The following is a 22,305-nucleotide window of genomic DNA, read 5'->3' as shown; positions in this document are numbered from 1 at the left end:
ATATCATCATTTATAATGGCCCATTAATGAATATTTAAACATTTTTTATATAGATCTTAAGTTTGTATTTTTATACATTTTATTTATCAGAACGTTTATGTATTTTGATGTTATTTTCTGTTGTGACAATAAAACAATAAAATTAAATTTATTTTTAAACTGCATTACCTTATTAATTTAGTGAGGGCTCAAAAATACCTACAAATAACCAATGGTAGGGAAATCTGTTTATGTTTTGTGTATCTTGAATTTATTTTTTAAATATATATCGGATTAAAATCCTTTATTGGTTGGGCTCTATACGTCACCAGACGCTGGTGTACCTATTGTATCATTCGACAGTGGTATGGTCTTCAGCTTATCTGCCGCCGATTGATCTATGACCTGTCTGACCATGTCCATTTTTGCAGGTAAGAGAAGCTCTTCTGCTATTGTGTGGGGTTTCTTGGCCTTTGCAATACGATGAGTTACTCTGCCTCCAACGAAGGCGGTCGCATCTCTCTCTGCTCCCTCTGCTCGCTCCCAGCCCTTATCTCTCCCCTGCTCTTTGTCTCTGTCTCTGTCTCTGTCTCTGTCCTGTGCTGCCTCTTCTCTGTATTTCTATCCAAACCCTAAATTATGGATCTGATCGACTGGTCTCTCAACGCTATTGATCAAATTTTCTCGACGAGAAAACAGGGCCAAGGAGAGCCCGCCTGCCCTGACGGAACGTTCGCAGCGGGATACATGATGGACTCCTGGAAGGAGTGGAGGCCCTTGTGTCTCGCCATACTTTCCGTCGAGGATGTTGAAGACGTCTACATAATTGGGATGATGATAACAGGATTCCTGCTGTTCGGAGGTTGCGGGTTCCTGTTCTATCGCAAAGCTAGTAAGGCGATGGCAGCATATTCGGCTTTTGAGAAGCTGCCCATCATTGTTGGATTGTGCCGGGTGGCCGACACACAGACTCATGCGTTGTGCGAACAAAATCGCAAATTGGATACCGTTCTGGTGAAGTTGGACCGGGCTTAAACGGGCCACGAATTTCGGCTAATTTGGCTTTTTGGATTCTGGAAATGGAACACTACAGAGAGTATCAGAGAGACTTTAAGGTTGGCGAAAAATTGCAGAGTCGGCCTGACCCAAAGCAATCGTTATCTTTATTCGGCTCCCCCATTTCGGCCTTGGAAGGCTGATATCTCTCCACTCCCCTGGTTGTTATGCAGACAGATGCCCTGCCACCCTTCCCCCCATCCTCCACCTCCTGTGAACTTTGTCTCTGGTTCGGAACTCTTCGTGGTTGTCTCCACGGCGACGGCCGTGTCCTCGTCACCAGCATCAGACGGGAGAGACACTGTTGAGTCTGGGTGGAGATGGAGTCCTTGAGCTCACACACACACACGCACACAAGACAGATTACACACACACCCCCTGGACTCACCGCCTACTGGACTCCCTCCCCCTCCCCTTCCCTCGTTGCAGCACAATATGCCGTGAGTGATGTGATGCGCCTGTTGGCTGCGTCCGCCTCCCGGTGTCTGAGTTGTCACACCTCCCCTTCCCAACTCCCTTCCACCCTCCCATATGTGTTTGTGATGTTTTTGATGTGATGCGTTTTTGATGTGCCCCCCTTAACGGAGCATAGTTTGGGGTATTGACAAAAAATACCCTCGTCACCCTTGTGTTTAGCTTTTTAAACTTTCTTATCTAACGCGGGCCGATTTATCCTTGATGTACGTAAATCCATATTTGACATACTCTGGGTCATATTTGCGCTTGTCATATTTAGCTACTGCCTAGTGTAATGAACCTACATTTATACTTTATTTCTACATTGTTTTGTTTTATTTTGACATGATCCTGTATTTTATTTGCGGTCATAAGGTCATCTAATTTATTTTTGTCAATCATCAGATCAGCATGGGTGGTTAGTGATTGGTGATTGGTGATTGGCCCATTCCTGATTAAATGCTATATATAGCGCAGAGAATTACGGAAGGGGGGCGGCTTGACTCTATCCGCGCCGTGGATGCCTTATCGGTTGGACGTCTCTTCACTCCCTCCGCTCTTGTGGACGCCTTATTTTTGGATCGTTTGGACGTCTCTTCACTCCCTCCGCTCTCGTGGACGCCTTATTTTTGGATCGTTTGGACGCTCTTCACTCCCTCCCTCGTGATGCCCTATCGTTCCGACGTCTCTTCACTCCCTCCACTCTCGTGGACGCCTTATTTTTGGATCGTTTGGACGCTCTTCACTCCCTCCCTCGTGATGCCCTATCGTTCCGACGTCTCTTCACTCCCTCCACTCTCGTGGACGCCTTATTTTTGGATAGTTTGGACGCTCTTCACTCCCTCCCTCGTGATGCCCTATCGTTTGGACGCTCTCCGACGCTCTGTGGTCGTGATGGACATTGTGTTTAGGGAAGAGGGAAAAAAATTGTGTAACTTTGTGAATAATAACAAACCTTGATGCTGAAGTTGTAGATAAATATTCGAAAGTCATCCATGACTCTCTGTCTGCCTTTGCTGCCATTTTAACACGTAACAAAATTGGGGGCTCGTTCGGGATGTGAACCGGTTTTGATGAGTCATTGTGATTAAGAAATTTTGAAAAGGCAATTGGAATCCAACTGATTTATTTCATAATCATGGCAGCAGCATTGCAAGAGTTTTTGGAATTACCTACTGTTGTGGGTCTGCAGGATATGAAAAAAACTGACTTATTGGAAGTTGCTAAATCGCTGAACCTTAAGGTAAATGCAAGCTACACAAAAGCTCAGATTGCTAAATTGATAGCATTTTTTATGATGAGTCTGTGTTCACAGGTGAAAACTTAGCTCAGTTTGTAGACATTGATGGTGAGCCTCAACCTAAGCCTACCTCTGAAACTGAGTTAAAAATACGACTAATTCAGTTGGAGAATGAAAGAGAAAAATAACGTGCTAATGAAAGAGACAAAGAAAGGCAGTTTGAACTGGAGAAATGGAGATTGGAAAGAGACAGAGAGGATAGAGAAAGAGAAAGACATGAAAGAATGGAAAAAGATCGAATGTTGATGGAACGAGAAAGAATTGAACTGGAAAGAGAAAAAGTAGAAAGAAAACTTGAGTTAGCAAAGCTAGGAAAAGAGGCAAACAAATTCAGTGCTAGCAGAGAAGTGAGGTTAGTGCCTCCTTTTGATGAGCTGGAGGTTGACAAATATTTTCAGCATTTTTAAAAAGTGGCTGAGTGTTTAAGGTGGCCTACAGAATATTGGCCCTTGATGCTACAAAGTGTCATAAAAGGAAAAGCACAACGAGCCTATTCAGCTTTGTCTGGTGATGATGCCTCAAGATATTATGTGGTTAAGCAAGCCATTTTGACAGCTTACGAGCTGGTTCAATTCGATTTTATTTGTATAGCCCTTAATCACCATTACAGTCTCAAAGGGCTTAACAGGCCAAATATTTGTGACCCCCCCCTTTACCAATGAAAAAATTCCCTTGAAATCAGCAGGGAAGAAATCTTGAGAAGAAACGCGTTGTAGGGGATCCCTTCTTCCAGGGATGGTCAGGAGTGCAATGGGTGCCACAATTGTCATACAGGTAAATACATGCACATCATATTAAAATGGTGATGGGGTTCTGGCCGGTTATCCATGAGGAGAGTCCATGCATCCAGTCCAGTACCCGCAACACGCTAGAACAGACAGAATAGTGAATTAGAACGGAAAAGTACATAGTGGGAATGTATAATGTAATAAGAAAAGCACAAGCAAACAGAGTGGTCTTCACTTCGCATCTGTCGTTTTTACACTCCAAATGCAAGATTGTAGGGATGCGTTTTGAGCTTTCCTTTGAATAGCTTCACAGAGTCAGCTTCCCTGATCGCTGATGGCAGCCTATTCCATAGGAAGGGGGCTCGATAGGCAAACGCTCTCTGTCCAGCCGATTTCTTTTTAACCTTCGGCAATGAAAGAAGGCCGGCTCCCGAAGACCGGAGGGACCGAGAAGGACTATAAGGAATGATCAGGTCCTTCAGGTAGGATGGAGATAATCCATGCAAGGCTTTATAGGTTAGCAATAGCACCTTAAAGTCTGATCTGAAAGTTATTGGTAGCCAGTGCAGAGAGGCGAGAATAGGTGTGATATGATCAAACTTTCTCGTTCTGGTCAGCAGTCTAGCTGCCGCATTGTGTACCAGCTGTAGACTTTTTGTGGTAGAGTTCGGTAATCCCGAGAACAGTGCATTGCAATAGTCCAATCTTGACGAAACAAAAGCATGAATCAGTGTCTCTGCATCCGCTGCAGATAACATTGGTCTGATTCTTGCAATGTTTCTCAGATGGAAAAAGGCAATTCTATTTATACTTCTTATATGTTGGTCAAAGCATAGTTGAGGGTCAAACAGGACGCCAAGATTTTTGACGGATGCATTCTGTGGGATGGCGAGGCCATCCAACCACAGAGAGACATCCTCAAACTCTTCCCGGTCCCGCTTCGAGCCGATAGTTATCAGCTCTGTCTTCCCAGTGTTAAGCTGTAGGAAGTTTTGTGACATCCAGCCCTTCACAGCAGCCAGACAGGACTCAACCCTTTGAATCTGGGCTGAGTCCCCGGAATCTACAGGAATGTAGAGCTGGGTGTCATCCGCGTAGCAATGGAAACTAATTCCGAAGCTGCGGATAACGTCGCCCAGGGGCAGCATGTAGATTGCAAAAAGTATTGGACCAAGGACCGACCCTTGTGGTACGCCAAAGCGTAATTTACAGTGCTTTGATTCTGAACCCTCATGAAGCACAAATTGGGTTCTATCTGTGAGGTACGATTCAAGCCAACCAAGAGCCGTACCCCCGAAACCAACATAGTGCTCAAGACGGTGAAGAAGAGTACTGTGGTCGATCGTATCGAACGCAGCGCTCAGGTCCAGCAGCACAAGCATTGAGCTTGTATTTTTATCCAAAGCAAGAAGGATGTCATTTACAACTCTTGTAATAGCAGTTTCAGTTGAGTGGAAATTCCTGAACCCCGACTGGAAAGGTTCGAAGAGATTGTTCATCGTCAGATAATCAACGATTTGCTTTGCTACAATCCTTTCCTGTACCTTGGACAGGAAGAGCAGATTCGATATAGGCCGATAGTTCCTGACTAATTCAGGATCTAGGCCAGGCTTTTTGAGTAGCGGTTTTATCACCGCAGCCTTGAAATTGGAAGGAACAATTCCTGTTGAAAACAAGAGATTCATAAGCGAGAGGATTGCAGGCCCCACCGTGGGAAGAAGTTCCTTAAGAACCCTGGAAGGGAGAGGATCCAACATACAGAGGCATATAGGCAGACATTTCGTGGTCTCAGAAAGGCTGATAACCAGACATATGTTGAATTTGCTCATAATAAAGAGGTGAGAAACCAGGTCATGTTTTGTCTGAGTGCCTAACTCTTGCCTAGCTCTCTAAGAGGCCTCGCCTAACGCTTTGGTGAATTCTTTGACAGAAATGCCTATTGAGTGTGGTTCAATGGAATCATTTTGTCCTTACAATGCTAAAAGAACTGAGTCGTCTGATCTTCTGAGGGAAGAGCTCCTTCGTTTCGTGTCTGAGGGATTTGTTTCTCCAAGTGAAAATTCTGCTCCTCAACCCATTCGAATTCTCCGCGATACTGGGGCTTCCCAGTCGCTTTTGTTAAGAGACGCATTGCCCTCCTGTGGAAATGAAGACACTGAAATGGGTGACTTCATTCTTGTTCAGGGTATTGAGGGGAGGATTGTGACTGTACCTCTGCACTCTGTGTTTCTGAAGTCAGTCTTAGTAACAGGACAAGTTAAAGTGGGGCTTATGTCCAGCCTCCCTATCAAAGGTATTTCTCTTTTACTCGGCAACGACCTAGCTGGTGGGAAAGTCGTCCCCTCGGTTCAGTTAACCTCTAAGCTGAGCACTGAAGATGAGTCTAATTTAGACATTGAGATTTTCCCTTCATGTGCAGTGACTCGAGCTATGGCCAAAAAGGCAAAAGAAGAGGAGGACTCTGTGCAATCTAGCACTTTGTTAAATCAAGACCATGATCATTCAGAGCAGTGGTCAGATAGTGGCTCTAGTAAGAGTTCAGGTTTTGATGAGTTGTCAGATACTTTTCTTAGTACAGTCTTTGAGAAGTACAGTAGTAAGTCACCACAAGACGCTGGGAACGATTTACAAGTGTCTGATGATTTATCTTTGTCAAGAAAGCAGTTGATCACTGAGCAAAGCAGTGATCCCGAGATTGCTGAATTGAGAGAAAAAGCTCTCCCAGATGACGAAATTGTCAAAGTACCAGTTGGTTATTAACTTTAAAGATGGGGTTTTGATGCGGAAATGGCGTCCGCCTGATATTCCTGCCAGTGGAGATTGGGCAGTCGTCAATCAGGTTGTCGTACCTAAAGTTTACAGGAAGGACATACATCTTGGTGTTAACAAGATAATGAAGCAATTCTTTTGGCCAGGTTTGCGCAAAGATGTTGCAACCTTCTGTCGCACATGCCACACTTGTCAAGTGGTGGGTAAACACCAGTTAGACCCTCCTGTAGCACCATTGAAACCTATCCCAGCCTTTGGTGAACCTTTCTCCAGGGTTATTGTGGATTGTGTAGGACCTTTACCCAGGACGAGAACTGGAAATGAGTACATGCTGACTATCATGTGTGCCTCAACGAGGTTCCCTGAAGCAATTCCACTTAGAAATATCAAAGCAGTTACTATTTCTAGGGCCTTGATTAAGATTTTCACTTCGTTTTTGATCTGCCTAAGGAGATCCAATCTGATCAGGGTAGTAATTTCACCTCCGGAATGTTTCAGCAGGTTGTTTATCAGCTAGGAATTAGACAGATCACTTCAAGTGCCTATCATCCTGAGAGTCAAGGGTCGTTGGAAAAATTCCGCGCCACTCTCAAAACCATGATTAGGACGTACTGCTATGAGAATAAGAAGGACTGGGATGAAGGAGTTCATTTGTTGTTGTTTGCGGCTAGGGAGTCAATTCAAGAGTCTCTTGGCTTCAGCCCTTTTGAGCTGGTTTTTGGACACCAGGTAAAAGGAGCGTTGGCCCTGCTGAGTGAGCAGTGGACTAACAAAGATACTCATGTCAATCTGTTGGATTACGTCCTGAATTTCAAAGAGAGACTTCAAAGAGCCTGTGCGCTAGCCAAGGATAATCTTGTGGCAACTCAAGAGAAAATGAAAACGTTGACGTAAGTGACGCTCAACCTCCTCAACATCCATATAGGATGAGTCCTGAGAAATGTAATTTAGCTGAAGAGGAAGTGGTTTACATGTTAAAGCACGGCATCATTCAGCCATCACACTCCAATTGGAGTTCGCCATGTGTGTGTAACCGGTACCTGGTGTCTTTTAATGAACACTGCTACTAGTTTACAATCAATAATCAATATATGGGCTAGACTACCAGAAGATTCTATGGTCGGTTAAGGAGAGATATGGTAACTGTCTGCACCAGAAATGACACATGGAAACAAGATATACTGTATATATTTCAAAGGTAAGAGAATTTTCAAAGCTGTTTTTCTCTCTTAAAATAAAATGTGGAAAAGATTAAAATTATCACAAACACCTTTCTTATTTACACCCTTATGATCACCAAGAGTCAACCCTTTCAAATAAAACTTACACAGGTTTCAAAATACCTCTGAATACTTAGAACATCCCTAAATAACACATTTCAATTACACTAATAAAACACAGTAAAAAATGAGATCAGCCTATTAAGTCTATTATCTTGCTGATATGTTAAACATCCAATAATCCACTACACCCCCCATCCCGCTGTGTTTGGACTTCCATGATCGTTTGAGAATGAGAACGAGGGAGGAGCAGAGTCTGACTGACTCAGCTGAGAACGTGCATTCCATGATTCGATTCACTGCTACCGGAAACTCGACTGAACGAACGAACAAACAAACGATTCTGAACGACTCTTCTTGGCGAACTGATCGACGCAAACTGAATCAAGGAAAATAATCATTGAATCCATCATTACTGCCCAGACAGCCAGCCAGTTACCATGGCAATGGCTAGCCTACTGTACGTCTTTCACGCTTGTCCGTCAAAATAAAAGTCTGACATCAGATGTAGTGATGGGTCGGTCGTGAACGGGCCGGTTCAAAGAGTCGGCTCTTTTAAGTGAACGATGGGAGTCGGCTGCCGACTGCGAGATGTTTTAAATATTTTATATAGAGTTTGACTAGTCAGAATGATATGAAGATCTCCGCGCTACGGGTGCTCCTTGCGTGTGTGCAGTGACTGACTGACAGGTGTATGCATGCAACCCAGGCCCCCAGGAGCAGTGCATACTTCCACAATCTTCTTGAGTCCCAGAAGTAGATGTCCCCGTTCACTCCAATACAAGTGGGGAACAGGAATGTATCTCCGCAAAATAATTGTGAATATCAATCAAAGGCTCGTAATTATCTTTATATCATGTACTAATAAAATGTAAGTTTTCTTTTTTCAAAACGCCACCTCAAGCGTTTTATTTTATTTATGTATTTTTTGCAGGAGAAGGAGGGGTTGGCAGCTGAAAGGAGTCGTAGTGAAACAAATGTTGTTTCGGCCCGGCATAATAATTTTTGAATAATAATTGTTGTCCAGATGGCAGAAGGAGTGTAATTTAAAGATCACATATAGAGAAACATCGGAGAGATTAATTTATACTTCAAAGGTCGGTAAACAATGCGACTGTGCTCGCTCAGACCTCTCGCTTATGATGCTACAATGCTAACAATGCTAGTTAACGAGAATATTTCTGAATCCGGCAAGTCATGCGCTAGGGAGTGGCTAGCAGGGTTCCCGCGGGGTCTTAAAAAGTCTTAAAAGCATTGAATTTATGAATTTTGAAATAATACCGTAAAAAGACTTGAAAAAGTCTTGAATTTTGATATCTGTGTCTTAAAAAATCTGCAGTATAACATCTCCGTATCGCATTCTCCTCAAAAGTTTCATTTCGTCAACCACTATTATTCTGATTAAATAACGTAGCCTAAATGAGTTGCGCGGCTCGGCTGCCAGATCAACTCGGGGACGGGTCCGAGATGCACAATAATGACGCACTTCCTGTAAACGCTGTCTTTTAAATGCGCATGCGCGTTTCATTCATTCCCATGTTATTCCCAAGTATTAACGATCTCCTTTTGTTTTCTAATCTATGAATAATAATCTAATGTACAAATTATTGTTGCCTATACTTGGGTTATATATAAAATAGAGCTGTCAGTTAAACGCGTTATTAACGGCGTTAACGCAAACCAAATTTAACGTTGTTAAAAAAATTATCGCGCGATTAACGCAATTATTTTATCTTTTTTTTTTTTTTGGGCTCAAAACAAAGAAGCAGTAGCCTGACTGCTATGTTCAAATGATATTTGTTCAAAGCAGTCGTTTAATTGCACTATAGGCTATTTTTTTGCATCGTCCTGTTTTGATCAGTATATGCCAATGTTGTTATCAATAGAAAATCATTTGCACAAGGCAAGCCGATACACTTCACCATGTTGATAAGAGAATTAAAATGAGAAGAATTATGGGACAAAAAAATCAAGGGATATTTAGCATAGAAAAATAATTTGCGATTAATCGCGATTAATCATGTGTTAACTATGACATTAATGCGATTAATCACGATTAAATATTTTAATCGCTTGACAGCTCTAATATAAAAGAAGAATCGGTTAACTCCATTCACTGAACGGGGCGATCCACTTTATTTCCAGCGCTCCCAACACAGAGGCCCCGTTTACACGAAGGGAAACCGCAAATATTTCCACGCGGTTTGGCCTCTCATTTACACGAAAACGGGGAGAAACAGGGTTTTAGCTTCTGAAGCGTCACATTATGCGCCAGGAAAGGCTTAACGTCATATGAGCCATAGATATATATATTAACGAGATGCCTCGTCCGCGCTGCTGGCCAATGGAGTCGAACGTCACCACTGGCGGCCATCTTACCACAGTAAGCTGCTCACCCCATAACATTGTATTGGTAGAGGTACATGTACTTTTTAAATAACCATAACTTGCTCAATTTTCAACCGATTTTTAAACGGTTTGGTTTGTTATAAACGTCAGAGATGTAGGTATGACATTACATACGTATGAATAATTGTTACGTTCTAAGAAAAATTGAATAATGTTCTAAAATAGGTACAAGATTTCCCTTTACAAATATACGTCAAGAAAGGCTGCATGTTGAAATCCCCACCCTGTACAGAGATTGTACTGTTCTCACTAGATGAACATCCAGCTATCCAGTCAGTTAAACATGAACTTCAATAACTCAAGGAGAACGGGATTCTGTATTGAGAGTTTTTAGTGAAGCTCGTAGATTGTAAAACTGTAACACAAGAATAAAAATAAATGTTGGCATTACAGTTCCGAAGAAGTATAAAAAGGACACAAAATGGAGTCTATGCTAATAACAAGTGAACATGCTAACAAATGAACATGAATTAAGAGGCTAGCAAAAAGCCTAATGATGCTAACGGGTAAGCATGAGGTATAACATAGCATGTAGATGTACAAAATAAACGTTTAGAGAAATTAACATAATTCTCGCTAAAAGCTGGAAATAAAGGGTTTTTCTAGGTCAATATACTTCCAACTTAACTTACAACTTACAGACAATGCGTGAAACAGCTATCAGATCGAATGATGGCACAAGAATGTGGAGCTGGGAGTCGTCGCTTGACTGCCGCATGTAGACTGACACTTCAAAATGGCTACTTCCTGTTTACAGCAGGCTGCACTATCATCGAACGCCACTAGGGGATTTAACGAACATAAAACCACACGGTGTCCAGAACAGAGATGTATTTATTTAATTATAACCATGTGTTTTCATATGAAATGAACATTGAACAGAACAGATAGGTGCACTAAATATACGCATGCACAAGGTATTCATGTTATTTATGTCAAATCAATATATCGGCTACTAAAACTCAGCAATCTATTGTGTTGGTAACTTCACTCAAATCTATCTACAGTCAAGTATGCATTTAGACAAATACGATAAAATATGAATATAATTTGTGCAACCTTTGTGGCTGTTCAAGAGACACTGAAGGCATGATGCCAACATAGGTTTGCAGAGAACTATGCACACTGAAGGCATGACGCCACCATAGGTTTGCAGAGAACTATTTACAATATGCACACTGAAGGCATGATGCTACCATAGGTTTGCAGAGAACTACATAAAATATGCACACTGAAGGCATGATGCTGTAAAAAGTGTGAATGCCCCCACATCTTGTCAAAGTCCTCACTCCTGAAGTGGTCACTGCAGAGCAGTGTCCTGTCAGAGGCAGCAAAACCGTCCCTTCTTTGGGCAATTCAATGTAAAATTACTGGGTAGCTAGTAGCCTACCCGTGATACACAACTAAGCTGCACGATTAAGTCGTTTTTCGAAGACAAAAGCTGCAATTTAAACATGTTCAAGCATCCAGAATTATAAACGCGTTAACGTTTGTAAGAAACCAAACCGTTTGTAAATCCGTCAAGATTTCAGCGAGATAACAGTATTAGCGTTTGTGCAGATCAATGATTTACGTCCGCTGCAACAGATTCCACCAGAAAGCTCTACTGTGGTAAGATGGCAGCCTATGGTGACGTTCTAGACGCCGTCGTAGTTAATATATATCTATGATATGAGCGCCCTATGTTTACAGTTTGTTTGTTACAGGAAGACGCTTGTGTTATTCGTCGTTGTTGATTCTGAGGATTCTGATTGGCTTGCATGGCTTTATCCTTCTCCCTACACTGCCGCCCATAGGTTTGGCATAGTTATAATGGTGCTCGATGGCGTATTAATGCATTTTGATGTAAACGACAAGGGGGGGAAATATTAGTTTCTATAAATACCCTGCTACTTATAACCGTGGCCTCTAGAGTCAAAACACCGGAACCAATAATTGAGAATGCAACGCTTCCCCGGGTCCCATATATGTCCCTGGGTCCCACACGTCACTTTGCTACAGCACTAGTTGCTACAACACGCACACACAGACCGCAAACAACAAGCCAAGCAGAAGCGCGAAAAATCTAAAGAAAATCTTAGCAGAAGGCAAGAAAGTTTGACTGACTTTTTATTTTTTAACGTTTGTTTACGTTATCGAGCGACCAATTTTATGCAATGTTACATCATTCTTCCATAATGCTTTACACAGTCCACATTTTCACATTTGTTTGAGAAATAAATTAGCAAATTTTGAACAAACTTTGTCGGTAGGTCTGTGAAATAGGCCGTGAAATAGGTATTACGTTTTTATATAAGTGGTCTTAAAAGGGTCTTAAAAAGACTTGAATTTGACTTGAAGAAACCTGTAGGAACCCTGGGCTAGGCGCCCATGATGTGGAAGCAAATCTCTCCTTGATGTTGCCCTGCGCCATTGAGCAGTTTTCATAGGAATGAATGGGCGGCCATGTTTTAGTTCGCTGTCCTTTCTTTAAGGTCCATGATGCAACCAGGCCCCCCGGAGCAGTATATACTTCGGCAATCCACCAGTGCTCAGCGGCCAAGCCTGGTATTGCAGTTGTTTTAGCGGCTGTGGACAGGTCGCTCAATTCATGGGGCCAAGAAGTAGATAACTCCGTTCACTCCAATACAAGTGGGGAACAGGAATAAGTCTCTGCAAAAAAAATTTGGATATCAATCAACGGTTCATAATTATCTTTATACCATGTACTAATAAAATATACGTTTACTCTTTTCAAAACGCCACCTCAAGCGTTTTATTAGCCGTTTTATTTTATTATTTTTTGCAGGGGAAGGAGGGGTGGGCAGCTGAAAGGAGTCGTAGTGGAACAAAAGTTCTTTCAGCCCGGCATCCAAGAGGGCTCAGTTCACGGCACCTTTAACTTCTTGGGTTAAAGGTACAAACTAATCTAAAATAAAATAATAATATAAATAATAAAATGTGTTAAATAATTGTGGCCTAGATGGCAGGAGGAGTGTAATTTAAAGATTACATACAAAAGGATGTATTGAATAATTGAAGTGATATATAGGCCTACTCATAGGTATCATAAGTCAAAACGGGCTACATTTGGCTGAATTATAAAAGGTATAAGTGGTAATATGAAGAGCCGTTTTGGAGCTGAAAGAGCCTGCTCTTGTTGGTGAGCTGATCTAAATGTTTTTTCTTTTACACTCCGGGACCCATTCAAAACTAGTTAACGCAAATGTCTGTTTTGTCAGTGGGTTTTGACAGTGTATGCTTTAGAAACATGGTCGGTGATTGTTTTAATATGTTATCTTCCGGTTAACAAGTTTTTAAGGCATACTAATGCAACATAACCATTCCTACCAAGCACACCACACATCCATGCACGGAAGACTTCTATTTAAAAAATATATACTCAGATCTACCCTTGGCAGTCCATGAAGTGTTGCGGGATTATGTTGGACTCATGAACATGGGGTCTTCTGTTAGACATGGCATGACATCAAATAATTGTTTACCATCATGTATTCATTAGGCCTCCACCATACTCGTCATACAGTAAGTCCCCATCATGGTTGCTTTCAACTATATTTGCTATTATTATTGTTCTTCTGGTCGCTTTTAGCCAATGATTTTGTATGAATGTTTAATAAGCCCTAAGGGGTTAGGGCAATCTATCTCAAAGATGCCTTCAGCTAGACTGTGGACCATTGGGATCAAACACAGAACCCTAACCTTCCCTCCTCCTCCTCCTCAGGCGTCGCACCATCCTGAGGAAGCTCTCCAAGCAGAGCACCGTGATGCACAGCAGCCGCAGCTTCTCCTCCGGCCTACACCACTCCGTGTCCTCCAGCGAGAGTCTGCCTGGCTCTCCCACCCACAGCCTCTCCCCCGGCCCGGCCACACCCTGCCGAAGCCCCGCCTCTCCCTGCCGGAGCCCCACCCCTGACCACCAGGTCACAGGTGAGCAAGGCAGGGCCCCATCTTTTGATATGGAGATATTGCGCAGTATTGAAAATGGTGATGTGTGTATACTTTTCTGAAATTAGGGGTCCTACGGAAAACTTAGGACCCCTAATTTGTTTGTTAGTATTTTTTTTAATAATTTTTAACCTGACTTTTTGGTTCCAAAAGTTATAAAAAGTGGCAGGCTTGTCAAATGAGTAAGATAATCAAAAGCTCTGCCAGAATAACTCCTGGATGGCGCTATAACAAGGCCTGGAAGTTCAGGCTTCCATTACCAGTAGGAAGGTGCAATATGCATTAAACTTGTTATACTTGCACCATTTGTCATGATGAAAAACGTTCAAATCGCAACCCATACGGTTACAACATCTCTGATGTTTAAACAGCTCTGACATTGTGTCAAAAACACGTAGGCTCGGCTGTCGAATTTGATGCATTTGTTTGAAGTTGCCTTTCTGAACGTCTGTTTGATACTGGATTTTGAAACAATATGCATTAGGAACATGTAAGGTGATTGTCATGTGCCATATTACCATACCGACCAAGTTCACCATACCTCCACGTACGGAAGATTTATGTTCCTCAAAATATAGTCTAATCTGCCATTGGCAGTCTACATGTCCATGTAGTGTAGTAGTATTGCGTCGGATTCATTACCATGGATTCGCTGGTTGAAGTCCAACCTCAACCAACTATTCTGTGAGACATGGCATTACACCAAATAATGTTTAGCATCATGTATTCATTAGGCCCCCACCATACTCATAGTCATACGGTCATGGTTGCTTGCAACTTTATTTGTTTTTGTTTGGTTCATCAAAATCCAGTATGAATCTTGGATTAAAGAGGCCCTAGTGTCCAGCAGCTGGCTGCACCAGCAGAACGTAAGGTCCCACTCAGGCTACGTTGAACGTAAATCGCCCAAACGTTCGACTTTACACTCTACTAAAAAAATAGCAGTTGCACCAAGCAGATAGTTTCAACGTAACGCTAAGTTACAACTTATATTTTACACCTCCACTCTAGCTGGTGTAAGTTCCATTCTAACGATAAAGACCGTTAAATACGTTAAAAGATTTCAACACAAGTGATGGCTATTCGTTTTGAGCAATGGGAAGAGGAGTTTCAACACGATTTGTGCCGGGAATGGATTGTCGGTGACCGTATCGATCCATTTCTTCAGTATGATGATGTTGATTTATATGCGTAATTTCGGTTTTGCCGGGCGGAGTTACTGAGAATAACCGGCCTTCTTGACAGCGACCTGCAGCACAACACAAACCGAAATTCGGCTCTAAGTCTAGCGATGCAAGTGTGTTTGGCTCTGAGATATTTTGCCACCGGGTCTTCTCAAAACCTAGTTGGTGACTCGGTCCAAATAAAAACAACTCGAGCCCACGTACAAACCAACATTTCTAGAGCTATTCCATACAATGCATAGCCAGGTAGAGGTTAACTCAGACAAAAACTCACGACACACACAACGAATAGCATACAAAGCATATTTATTTATTTATTATAAAATCCGCCATCAAATAGCTTAACCTCACGCCTATACCGTCCAAGTAAATTTTTGAGAATAAATGACTGAAACTGTTTTGTTTGCCCTCTCATTTGGGTGCTACTGCTAACGCGTCTTCACTCGGATAAGGTGGAAACTTGCCAGTACTTCTTGTTTGCATGGTTGGCCGTCAAAGATTGGCTTGAAATTATCTAAACGTCAATAAAAGCGACACTGGTACAATTTACGCACTACTAGTAACATTACAACTTAAGTTATGGTGGTGCAACCAAAATTTAGAACACCTTTTAGTTTGATACTAGCTATGTCGAGCGTAGGGTTAAGGCGGACTTTACACCCGAACTTATGATCGGCTTTACGTTCTGCTGGTGCAACCGACTGCAGGTGTTACTCTGTATTAAAGAGGCCCTAGTGTCCAGGTCTATCTCTATATTAAAGCAGCCTTATCGTCTGCTGTATTAAAGTGGTATGTTCCCCTCTCTGCCCCTCCAGACTCCAACCCCCCACAGAGCATGTCTCCCTGCCCCAACTCCCCCAGCTCCTCCTCCACCCACATCCGGCCCAGCTCCTTGCACGGCCTGGGCTCCAAGCTAAGCACCCAGCGCTACACCAAGGTGGGCCGCCGCAAGTCCACCAGCAGCATCCCACCTTCACCACTCGCGTGCACCTCCTCCTCCCCCGCCTCCTCCTGCTGCCCCCAGCCCCTCTCCCCTCAGCGCTCACCCTCCCCACTTCCGGGTCTGGCAAAGACCCTGCAGGCATACCACGGCACAAACCTCTCGCCGCCCACCATCGTGCGGCACATGGTGCGCCCACGCTGCACCGATCACCCCCGCTCGCCGCTCCTCAAGAGGGTGCAGTCGGCCGAGAAGCTGTCGGGTGGCTACCACTGTGACAAGAAGCAGTTTGCGCCGCGGCGGCACACGCTTGAGGTGCCGCTCTACGGCGAGGTGGACCTGCTGGGCGACGCGGAGGCCGACGGGGGGTTAAGCGGCGGCCTCCACTCCCTGGGTGATCACGGGCGCCTTGGTGGAGGGTACCTGGGCGGCATGCAACGCTCGGAGAGGCTGGTGGTAATGAGGAAGCTCAACCTGTCGGAGCGTCGCGACTCCTTCAAGAAGCAGGAGGCAGTGCAGGAGGTGAGCTTTGACGAGCCCGACGAGAAGAGCAGCCCCCGGGTCATGGTGACCGGCCCCTCTTCCTCCTCCACTCCCCTACTCCTCAAACCATCCTCAGACCCCCATACCCAGCCGAGGCCTGCCCGGGGCACCTACCAGCTTCAATCCAGCGAAGAGGTGGAGCAGGAGGCGCCTCCACTTTTGAGGCGGTTCACCCTGGTTCCCCAGATCGCTGTGCAGGGTTCAACAGAGAGCGAGGACCAGGAAGAGTGGGAGCCCTGCTCCGACGGAGAGGAGGAGGAACAGCAGCAGCAGGTAGTGGTGGCTAATTCCCTCTTATTACCACAGCGACCGGAAGCGACTCCCAGTCCGGGTATTACCACTCACTTTCGAATGGAAACCTCCACCCTCCTGCTGAAAGACCAGAAGACCCCCAGCCCATTGCTGAGAGACCTCGGGACCCCAAGCCCACTACTGAGAGACCAGGTGACCCCCAGCCCCCTGCTGAGCGACCAGGTGACCCCCAACCCCCTGCTGAGAGACCAGGTGACCCCCAGCCCCCTGCTGAGAGACAAGCCGACCCCCAGTTCCCTGTGGAGAGACCAGCTGACCCCCAGCTCCCTGCTGAGAGACCACGAGACTCCCAGTTCCCTGCCGAGAGACCAGCCAACCCCATGCCCCCTGCTAAATGACCTTTGGATCCCCAGTTCCCAACTGAGGCCTGCTGACTCCGACAGCCCTGCTGAGAGACGAGCAGATCCAAAGCCCTCTGCTGAGAGGTCAGCCGACCCCCACCGCCCTACTGAGAGGCCAGCCGACCCCCACCGTCCTGCTAAGAGACCAGGGGACCCCCGGCCCCAAGCTGAGAGACCAGGAGACCCCCAGTCCCCTGCTGAGAGACCTGGGGACCCCCAGACCTTAGAGGCTGAACACCCAGCCTGGGAAGGCCCCCAGGACGAGCCGCTAGCAGCGCAATGCTGTTTACATTCAGATCTTCCTTAGGAGAGGTGGAGTCCCAGCTGTTGTTCACTTCCAGAATTGTTATTTTTTCGTTGTTGGGGAAATTTGAAGTTTTATTTGAAACTGTTTGTTTTTTTTAACTGTCAAAATTTTCCTGCAGATGTTGCAGGCTTGTCCGGGTCTTATTTATTAAATTTAGAAGCTATGTTGAATAATTAACGGAACGAAGTGGGTCATGGTCACTGCAATGATTTAGCCAAGCCTAAATCATGTTCAGTCTTCATAATTCTTTAGTTTTTGTGTCCCTTGACTGGATTTTTATATAAATGTCTATTTTTAACTGTCACAGAACAAATTTGTTTCATATGTCATGGTTGTCTCGGGACCAAAAGGCACAGGAGTAATAGTTTGCTCAAGCTCTTCAGAGAATATTTTGCTAAGGATATTTTCTTCCCCTTACTGAAAGATTTCTAGGCTTCCAGGCAGTTATTAAACAAGCTTTACCAGGAAGTGATGCTATGAATTATGGCCTTAAATTAAAAATAAATTACCATGAGGTAGGATGGGGTGTGCACCTTGGCTACGACGTGTCCCATCAAAAACTGTTAACGTGCCAGCATGCAGGAGAGCCCAACAGTGGTCTCGCTGTTTAAGCCATATCTTCTCTGGGGCATTAGAGGTGTTCTGTAGGGGCCTTGTATCTCAACTATTGTTTACAAAAGGCATGTCCCATGCTCATCTCAGATAACCATTCAAAATTAGACTAGCTGTTAGCATCCACACTACACTCGCTGCCAGGTAGCCTGCAGGGTGTGTAGGTCATCGCTAACATAACCGCTCCTTCTACAGACTGGTGCAGCAACGATAGCATGAGCTAACACCTCAAATGTCTGAGGGTAGCCTGGATGATTATTTTTGGATGATAGCGAGAGCAGCTGAATTCACAGCTGTGCTCATGCTGTGAAACATAAGCAGGGGAAGAAGGGTAATATGGAAACGTGGTGGGTTTGGCTCTTTCTTAATGCAAAAGAGACTCATTCTAGTTCCTCTTGCTGTGACATGCCTATTCCTCGTATTTGCCGTGTAGTGATGTTTACATGTTGTGGTGAATTTGGACTAATTGGTTCCATCAGGAAATGGAACTGTGTGTGTGTGTGTGTGTGTGTGTGTGTGTGTGTGTGTGTGTGTGTGTGTGTGTGTGTGTGTGTGTGTGTGCGTGTGTGTGTGTGTGTGTGTGTGTGTGTGTGTTAGGGCCCGACCGATTTATCGGCCTGCCGATTTAATCGGCCGATTATAGCCTTTTTGAAAATAATCGGCATCGGCCAAAAAGACGCCGATTACAACCGATTATTATTTTTATTTTATTTTTTTTATTTTTTTAATGTTATTGCGATTAGTATCCTGCAGATTGCGCTCCTACTCGCCTTGCTAACTAACAACTTTAGCTGGAGTAAAAAAGAGGAGATTGAATTTTACCGTACAACATGAAAGCACGCTCGCTCAGGCAGCTGCGTGCTCACCTCACCAATGTACACAAGACGCGTTGTTTGAGCATGTTGTGCCTGTTTTTCTTTAGGTCCCAGGCCATGTTAATTTGTTATACTGTAGACTCTAACGGTGAGACCATACTGCTCAGCACGCATGTGTTAGTCACTGCTCACGAGCGCAGCACATTGGGAGTTATTTATTTATTTTACATTACACTCATTTTTGACTGTAAATGTATTCTAAAACACTCAAAGGTTCTGCATTCAATTCACATATTCGTCAAAAGTGTTTAAAGTATATTTAAGGTATCAAAAACTACGTTTTATATATATATATATATATATTTTTTTTTTAATCGGCCGATTAAATCGTAATCGTAATTTTTCTCTGAAAATAATCGGCATCGGCACTCAAAAATCAATATCGGTCGGGCCCTAGTGTGTGTGTGTGTGTGTGTTTTGATGCATTCCCATAACAAGATGTTTGTTGGTCAAATAGTTGTTGGATAATTCATCACATTTGGTTCCTAAAATGATATTAACTTGTAATGTGGAATCAAATAAAGTACATAAAAAGTGTGTGTGTGTGTGTGTGTGTGTGTGTGTGTGTGTGTGTGTGTGTGTGTGTGTGTGTGTGTGTGTGTGTGTGTGTGTGTGTGTGTGTGTGTGTGTGTGTGTGTGTGTGTGGTGACTAACTATCGTCCAGCCGGGGACTTCAATATGCACTACAACACCGAACGATAGAAGCATGTTATAACTTGGTTTAGGGTGGCCAACGGCATGCCATTCTACTAGCTGTCAAGCCGGATCTTATGACCCCCTGTTCCTTTCCTTTTGTGATGTCATGATTTTGTCACAATGTCATGATTTGCGTGTATTCATCGTCCGTGCCGGCGCAAAGTGCGTTGACATGCAGACTGGCAGGAACACATCCACACTGCTCATCCACAGCAGCATGAGGAGGGGATATGTAACTATGTTGCTAGCTGTTTACTCTTTACACACTGAATTGTTTACAATGTCAACAATGGGACATACAACCCTCCCCCCTCTCCCCCTTTTTATACTCTTGTCGCTCTCTACGATGACATCCCTCTTCAAATAAACGGAAGAAAACTAGAATTATTAACTGTCTTCAAAGAGTGAGCCATTGAGGGTCTAGAGGTGGACCGGGTCTCCCCGGTGGTTCTGTTCTGTTCAGTGCATGCTGCATGAGATGAGCACAATGCTGTAATACTTGACTGCATGGTGGCCCAGTCGCCCCGTACTGTGGTACTTATTATATGGTGAATCAATCTGTACTGTTCCACTATGCTGTTTTGTCCTGTTCAATATATAGTGTACAAAAACCTAATGGAAATGTAGGACCACTGGGTAGAGGATAGTCTAGTGATTCTGGTTTCAAACTCCAATAGAGCCCATAAAGCTGTTCATGAAGCTCTGTCCACTCTAAGCTAACTGGCGGGAAGTTTTGGGATTATTGATATATTATTGTAAACGGGTAGGGGCAGGCCAGATTTTTTTTTTGGTGTATTATGTTATAGGATGGGATTTTCTTGTTTACGATTCAACTTGTCAGTTTGGGCTTTAATTCTTTTTGCATTCCTGGGCAGATCATTTAAAAAAAGAGGACATGGTACATGGTGCATCAATAGACAAACATGTAGATACATGTGAGACATAAAGCATCGATAGACAAAAATGAAAAAGTCGCAAAGGACGGTATCAAGCATAACGGAAGACAAAGCACACATATTTTACAAAGAGGCTACATAAATAAGTCTAAAATGTCATCACTTTGAGAAATTTTCTGAAATAAATATTGCACTAGATCTTAATGTTGTTGGTTTAACATAAAGATTGATGTATCGAAATGTAATGCGTTTGAAAGAAGGAAGTCTAAAGCGCCTGTTAGAAGGCAGGAGCTGATATTCTCTGTGTAAGAGATGTGGGAGACCACTGGAAATGTATCTGGCCAGCCTGAGCATGCTCTTGTTGTGGCCTTACTGGAAGGTGTGCTACAGATGATGTAGCACACCATTTGTGTTAGAATTTTAAATTTGATATAGTTCGCCCTATCTTTGACTGAAAGGCTAATCTGATAAGCTGTACAACAATAAAGCATTACACTCTCACTGACGTAAAGAACAAAGAAATTATTTGGTTAAAGGAGACATATTATGGTGTTTTCCCAACAAGCAAACATAGTATTTGAGTTCCAGAAAACATGTTTGTGAAGCTGTTTGCTGGAAATAGCTTTTAGGAAAAAAATAATATCGTCTACCGCTATTCCCCTCTGTTTCAGTCCCTTCAGAATGCGCTGTTCCTGGCGTCTGTAGCTTTGATGCAAATGAGCTGCTGCCCATTGACCAATGAGCTGTCAGACTGAACCACAGCATGGAGGAGAAGGGATTGTTGCCGTTTGCTGACTCCTGGAGCTCTATATCTATATTATATAATATAACAATAATAATATTATATACGGGTATTTATGTAATCTATCTAATATCACGGCCAAAAGCTATGTGCGCCTCGGATGATATTATGAATAATAAAGACTGTGTATGACGTCTCTGGTACTTCCACAAGTAAAGACTCGTAGTGGAGGATATCTCGGCCACGGTTGAGAAGAATTGGGGGCAAGGAACTTTGGCATTGACTCTCTGAAGTCCATGAACCGCGACATGGAGAAAAAAAGGATTGTACTCCGGGAGCTGAGCTGCCGGACTGCCTCCGAGCTCCCCGCGCCGGAGCTGCCGGCCGCCGTTGAAGCCGTCCGGCCGCAGTCCGGCAGATCGGGCTGTGTACTCCGGGAGCTGAACTGGCGCCGAAGCTATGTTGCAGCTCCAGCGGATGAGCAGCTCCGGCTGGGGTAGCTCGGCGGCAGTCCGGCAGCTCAGCTCCGGGAGTATAATCCCTTTCTACTCCATGTGTCACCTCCTCCCGACTTCCCTTCGGCGGCAGCTCCGGCGGGGTGAGCTCGGCGCCAGAGAAAGGGATTGCACTCCCGGAGCTTAGCTGCAGGGCTAGCGCCGAGTTCCCCCCGCCGGAGCTGCTCGTCCGCTGGTCCACAAAATCTTAGCGATGCTCTGATTGGAGGGGAGTGGGGAAGTGGGAGGTAATATTCAAATGTGCCCCCTTCCTACGTAGGAGGGGGCGCCGAAACTGACTCGCTCGTTTGGTAGCTGGAGGCGGGCTGCTTCCAGAAATCCGTATTCACTCAAAAATCATGCACAGACTTATTTCAAAGTTTGTATGCGTGTGGGAGCACCACCATCTACCCACAACAACACGCCAAATCCCAGGAA

General features: G+C 44.1%; 1 protein-coding gene and 1 long non-coding RNA gene across 11 annotated transcripts in view; one reads left to right on the top strand and one right to left on the bottom strand.

Moving 5' to 3' along the window:
* The window catches only part of LOC132469090 (uncharacterized), a 167,464-nt gene extending 165,705 nt beyond the window's left edge, over window positions 1-1,759 (bottom strand). The window contains exon 1 of the long non-coding RNA XR_009528350.1: window positions 634-1,759. This is a non-coding gene — a long non-coding RNA (uncharacterized LOC132469090). The remainder of the gene's footprint in view (window positions 1-633) is intronic.
* Window positions 1-18,749, top strand: part of LOC132468955 (microtubule-associated serine/threonine-protein kinase 3-like) — a 197,963-nt gene extending 179,214 nt beyond the window's left edge. For 9 of the 10 annotated variants that reach the window (XM_060066804.1, XM_060066806.1, XM_060066801.1 and 6 more), the window contains 2 exons: window positions 13,702-13,907; window positions 15,925-18,749. In XM_060066804.1, the coding sequence (XP_059922787.1) occupies window positions 13,702-13,907; window positions 15,925-17,552 (1,834 nt within the window). In that variant the 3' untranslated portion in view covers window positions 17,553-18,749. The remainder of the gene's footprint in view (window positions 1-13,701; window positions 13,908-15,924) is intronic. The other variant, XM_060066802.1, reaches the window with a different exon arrangement.
* The last annotated feature ends 3,556 nt before the right edge of the window (window positions 18,750-22,305 follow it).

Source organism: Gadus macrocephalus, chromosome 12 (genome assembly GCF_031168955.1).
Source record: "Gadus macrocephalus chromosome 12, ASM3116895v1".
In the NCBI taxonomy this organism is placed as follows: Eukaryota; Metazoa; Chordata; class Actinopteri; order Gadiformes; family Gadidae; genus Gadus; species Gadus macrocephalus.
Note: the sequence above shows the minus strand (reverse complement) of the source record. Positions and strands in the feature narration are given on the sequence as shown.